We start from the raw sequence: 4483 nt of genomic DNA on the forward strand, positions 1-4483 counted from the left end.
TTTCAAGAGTATTTTACTTAAGTGGGTTTTTCTTTCATAACCAGATTTTAAATTCTTAAAACATATTTTCTGTTTTGGTGTTACATTTTAGACATATCATTCCCATCCCAAGATTATGTAAATGCAATGCCAAGTATTTATCCTTCTCTGTCAATTGAAGTACTAATTTAAAAAGAACTAACTTTATCATATATTCAATTTTTACTAACATTTACATTTTTCCCTAAAGTCTCAGATATTCTTATGACACTGTCCTATTTTTACAAGAATCATGAATTATGCATGTTTATTAAACTTTTTAATATCTGAAAGTACAAGGCTTTTTATTTATTATATTTTTTCATATTTAAATCATTTTCATTTTTAAAAATTAAAGTATAGTAGACAACCAATATATTAGTTTCAGGTATGTAACATAGTGATTCAAGAATTTTATGCATTATGAAATCTTTACCATGATAAACACAGTTACCATCTGTCACCATACAATTATTGACTCTTATTTCCTATGCTGTACTTTTCATCCAATGAATCATTTATTCTATAATTGGAAATTTGTACTTCTTTATCCCATCACCTATTTCACCCATTCCCCTACACCAACCTCTTATGGCAACAACCAGTTTGTTTTCTGTATTTATAGTCTATTCCTGATTTGGGTTTTGCTTGTTTGCTCATTTCAAGTCCTTTTCATTATTAATCTTTGTCAAAAAATTTCTTGGCTATTCTCGATGATTAACTCTTTCGTTCCAAGGAAGGTCAGAAAATTTATGGATCATAACCAAGAGGTTATATCTATTATGAATCTGTTAGTAAGTTCTAACCAGCTGACTGTGTCAACAAAAATAAAACTATGAAGTACTTGAGAATTGAAATTTTCCACTTGAACTCTTTCTCTGCATCAGGACCTGTCATAGCGTGATGTTGCTTGTCAACTGACCCAAGTGGACTCAAACTCAAACAAGCCTGATATGAAATCATTTACTGGCTTGTATCTTCATGGCCCCAGGCGATTTGCTTCTACCTGAGGTCTGAATGTATGTCTGCCTAGAGGTAATGATACCTGACTGCCTAGAAGGCTGGTGATCTCTCAGGAAATTCGCTAAATGGATCCATAAAACTCTAGCAGCCCTGGCATTCCTATCCATGGGTACAACTGTAATTCATGGTTACCTGTAATCAACTAATGATAATAATAGTCAATAACTATTGAAACAGTTGCTATGTACTAAATTGAGTGCTGAGCATTTGCATGAATTTCTCCTATAGCCCTCCCAGTAACATGATGTTTCAAGGGCTCTCATTGTTCTTATTCATTATAAGTGGTAAATCTTAGTGTGTTTAAGCCACAGGGGCAGGTACATAGAACAAGAGGGTATCAGAACAAAATCTCCAAAATCTGAACATTGAACTGTAGTCCCATGCTGTTGCTCAGGTAGAAAAATACCTTAAGTTAATAATATATTGAGGTCAGTAGTTAGCTATATTAGCCTCCCTTTGGTGTACTTTCTATGAAGACTTACATAAGAACATTTATTCTATAATTTCTTTGGTCACACATGCTGTGCCCTACAAAAATATTACCAGAGTTATAAATTGTGATATAATTTTCAGGCCAATTTGGAGATGATATATTCAATACATTTGTAAAAGTTGAGAAATTATTAAAAACAGGGTAATCATTTTTCTCATGCATAATGGGATCAATTTTTAAAATTTATCAGGATGACCATGTGGGACAGAAGGTCTATTTCAAATCATTACAGTATTATTATCAGAAAGCGTAGTTATATAATGAATAAACAGAAGTTTTGAGAAAACATTTTCATCAATAATCTCCATGTACAGTAATCACAGATTTTCTACTGTTTCTAAAAAATTCTCCATCAAGTGTTTAAATATGTCCTTCAGTTCTCATAGGACTTCCTGCCTTAACTGAGAACCTGAAGCACTGAGCAGGTACTCGACAATGTGAGATGAAAAGCAGCAGTGGTTACAGCAAGACAGGGAGCATTTCCCTTTTTCTTGTGCTCCATGGAGGAAAAAACTGGCACATGGGAGAACTGTAATGCTGTCATTTCCGTTGAGTCAGCGGTGCATTCTCTTGTCTCTTTTCTGATCTCAGGAGTACTGAGGCTATGATTAGGAGAAGAAATATTACAGAGATCACCCACTTCATCCTCTTGGGGTTCTCCGATTTTCCCAGAATCAAAGCAGTGCTTTTTGTTGTGTTCCTGGTGATCTACGTTACAACTCTGACTTGGAACCTGAGCCTCATCATCTTAATAAGGATGGACTCCCACCTCCACACACCCATGTACTTCTTCCTCAGTAACCTGTCCTTCCTAGACATCAGCTATGTGACCTCCACAGCCCCCAAGATGCTCTCTGACTTTTTGCAGGAACAGCATACTATTAGTCTAGTGGGTTGTGCTGTTCAGTACTTCTTCTTTTCAGCCATGGGACTGACTGAGACTTGTCTCATGACAGCCATGGCCTATGACCGCTATGCTGCCATTTGTAATCCACTTCTCTATTCATCATTTATGTCACCCACCCTCTGTGTTGGGATGGTTCTGGGATCCTATATGGCTGGGATCTCTGCTTCCCTATCCCAGTTGTGTGCCATTCTTCAACTCCACTTCTGTGGGCCTAATGTCATCCATCACTTCTTCTGTGACATGCCCCAACTGTTAGTCCTGTCCTGCACTGACACTTTCTTTGTTCGACTCTTGGCTGCTGTATTAATAATATTCTATGGAATAATAAATGTCATGGTTATCATAGTATCCTATGGCTATATCGTCATCTCCATCATGAAGATCACTACAGCTAAAGGCAGGTCCAAGGCTTTCAACACCTGTGCTTCTCACCTGACAGCAGTTTCCCTCTTCTATACATCAAGTCTGTTTGTCTATTTGAATTCCAGCTCTGGTGGTTCTTCCAACTTTGACAGATTTGCATCCGTTTTTTACACAGTGATGATTCCCATGTTGAATCCCTTGATTTACAGTCTGAGGAACAAGGAAATCAAAGATGCCTTGAAGAGGTTGCAAAAGAAAGGAAGGTATTGCTGACTTCAGATATTCTGAGATTTCTCACAGATTTGTCCTGTCAGAATCCTCTTAACCCACAATACTGAGGCCATGAATAGACTATAAGAAAAAATTCATACTGCCTTTGGACAGAGAAGGATGATTTGACAGGTTCTATGGCCAAAAGGACCAACATCCTATTCAAAGCCAGGCAAACACAATGGGTGTAATTCTTGGAGCTTCACCAGTTTCCCCCTCCATGAAGAGTGGCTTCATTTATTAATATACCCCAAAATATAGGTGAAACATTCAGATTCAGAAACTTCTATATTTTTTCTTTTGAGAATGAGGCCTGTTTAATGTCAGCCCTCTGACTGTAAAGGCGAGATACCTGACAGAGGCCCAGGAATGTAGGAACACGGTCTCCCACATGTTCTGATGCAACATAATCCAGACATGATAGTGATCCATGCTTGCTGTGTGTTTCTGACCAGAATGGGAATGAACCATGGGAGATGAAGTGCCTTTGGACAAACAAAGCTATGCAGTTGACCTGGTTGTACCTCCTTGTAGGGAAAAGGGAGATTGCTTAGGTCTGTATGGGGGCAAGCTCTGCCAATAAACAGACCTTGAAGAGACTGTTAAGAGAGTTTGACTCCTCATAATGTGCTCAGATCATGGCCTATTCAGGGAACATTGGAACAGTCTGTTGTCTTGCAAGGTTGCATGAAATCATAATAAATGAGGCTTGTATAATAATAGTTACAGAAGCTGTTTGTACAAGAGTATAAAGCAGGAGCCCTAGGGTCACACCCTGAAGCCTTACACATGGAGGGGATGCTCTGCCTAGTATCATTGTCCCAAAGCTGCTCAGGATGACTGTTTTCATGGGCTCCCCAGCTAGTGCAACTCAGATGCTGCTGAGTGTGTTTGGTGAAGATTTTTATTTTTAGTTGCATTTCCCATTTATCTGCTTGTCTTCATGCTTTGCAGTAAACATTTCCTTCTTTAATGTATTATTGCATACAATCTCATTTCTGCCTTATCAGATCCTTTGAACCTTATCTTTAGCAAAACACTTCTGAAAACACCAATCTGAGACAGCTAATATTTTTCTAAGGCCTCTTTCAGAACTAACCATGTAACAAAGCTTAAGCCCCATCCTCATCACCACCAGCTGCCATCTAAGGAAGGAGGAGGTGATTTGAATTATAAAGAGGAATGAAATGAAGAATGTGGTCCCTTCAGTACCATTTACTTATGATTCCGATGATTTAGTTTCTTGTATCTAGTGTTTAATGAGGATTTCTCATGGGAGATGATACTCAAAATCCACGTCATAGCCAACAGCCATTTCTGTTATTATGGGACTCAAACTTCTCTCTCTTCCCCATTAAATCTAGAAATGTACCTTGGTTGACATAGCTGATGGTTCACACTATCAAGTC

General features: G+C 38.1%; 1 protein-coding gene across 1 annotated transcript; it reads left to right on the forward strand.

Annotated features, from left to right (window-relative positions):
* Positions 1-2138: 2138 nt before the first annotated feature.
* LOC118909752 (olfactory receptor 5AN1-like) lies at positions 2139-3077 on the forward strand. Its single transcript, XM_036880492.2, has one exon. It carries the CDS (start codon positions 2139-2141, stop codon positions 3075-3077), a length of 939 nt encoding a protein of 312 aa, XP_036736387.2.
* Positions 3078-4483: the final 1406 nt, after the last annotated feature.

Source organism: Manis pentadactyla, chromosome 9 (genome assembly GCF_030020395.1).
Source record: "Manis pentadactyla isolate mManPen7 chromosome 9, mManPen7.hap1, whole genome shotgun sequence".
Taxonomy (NCBI): domain Eukaryota; kingdom Metazoa; phylum Chordata; class Mammalia; order Pholidota; family Manidae; genus Manis; species Manis pentadactyla.

Coding starts and splice junctions, on each gene's coding strand:
- LOC118909752 (XM_036880492.2), top strand. CDS start 2,139: ATGATTAGGAGAAGAAATATTACAGAGATCACCCACTTCATCCTCTTG.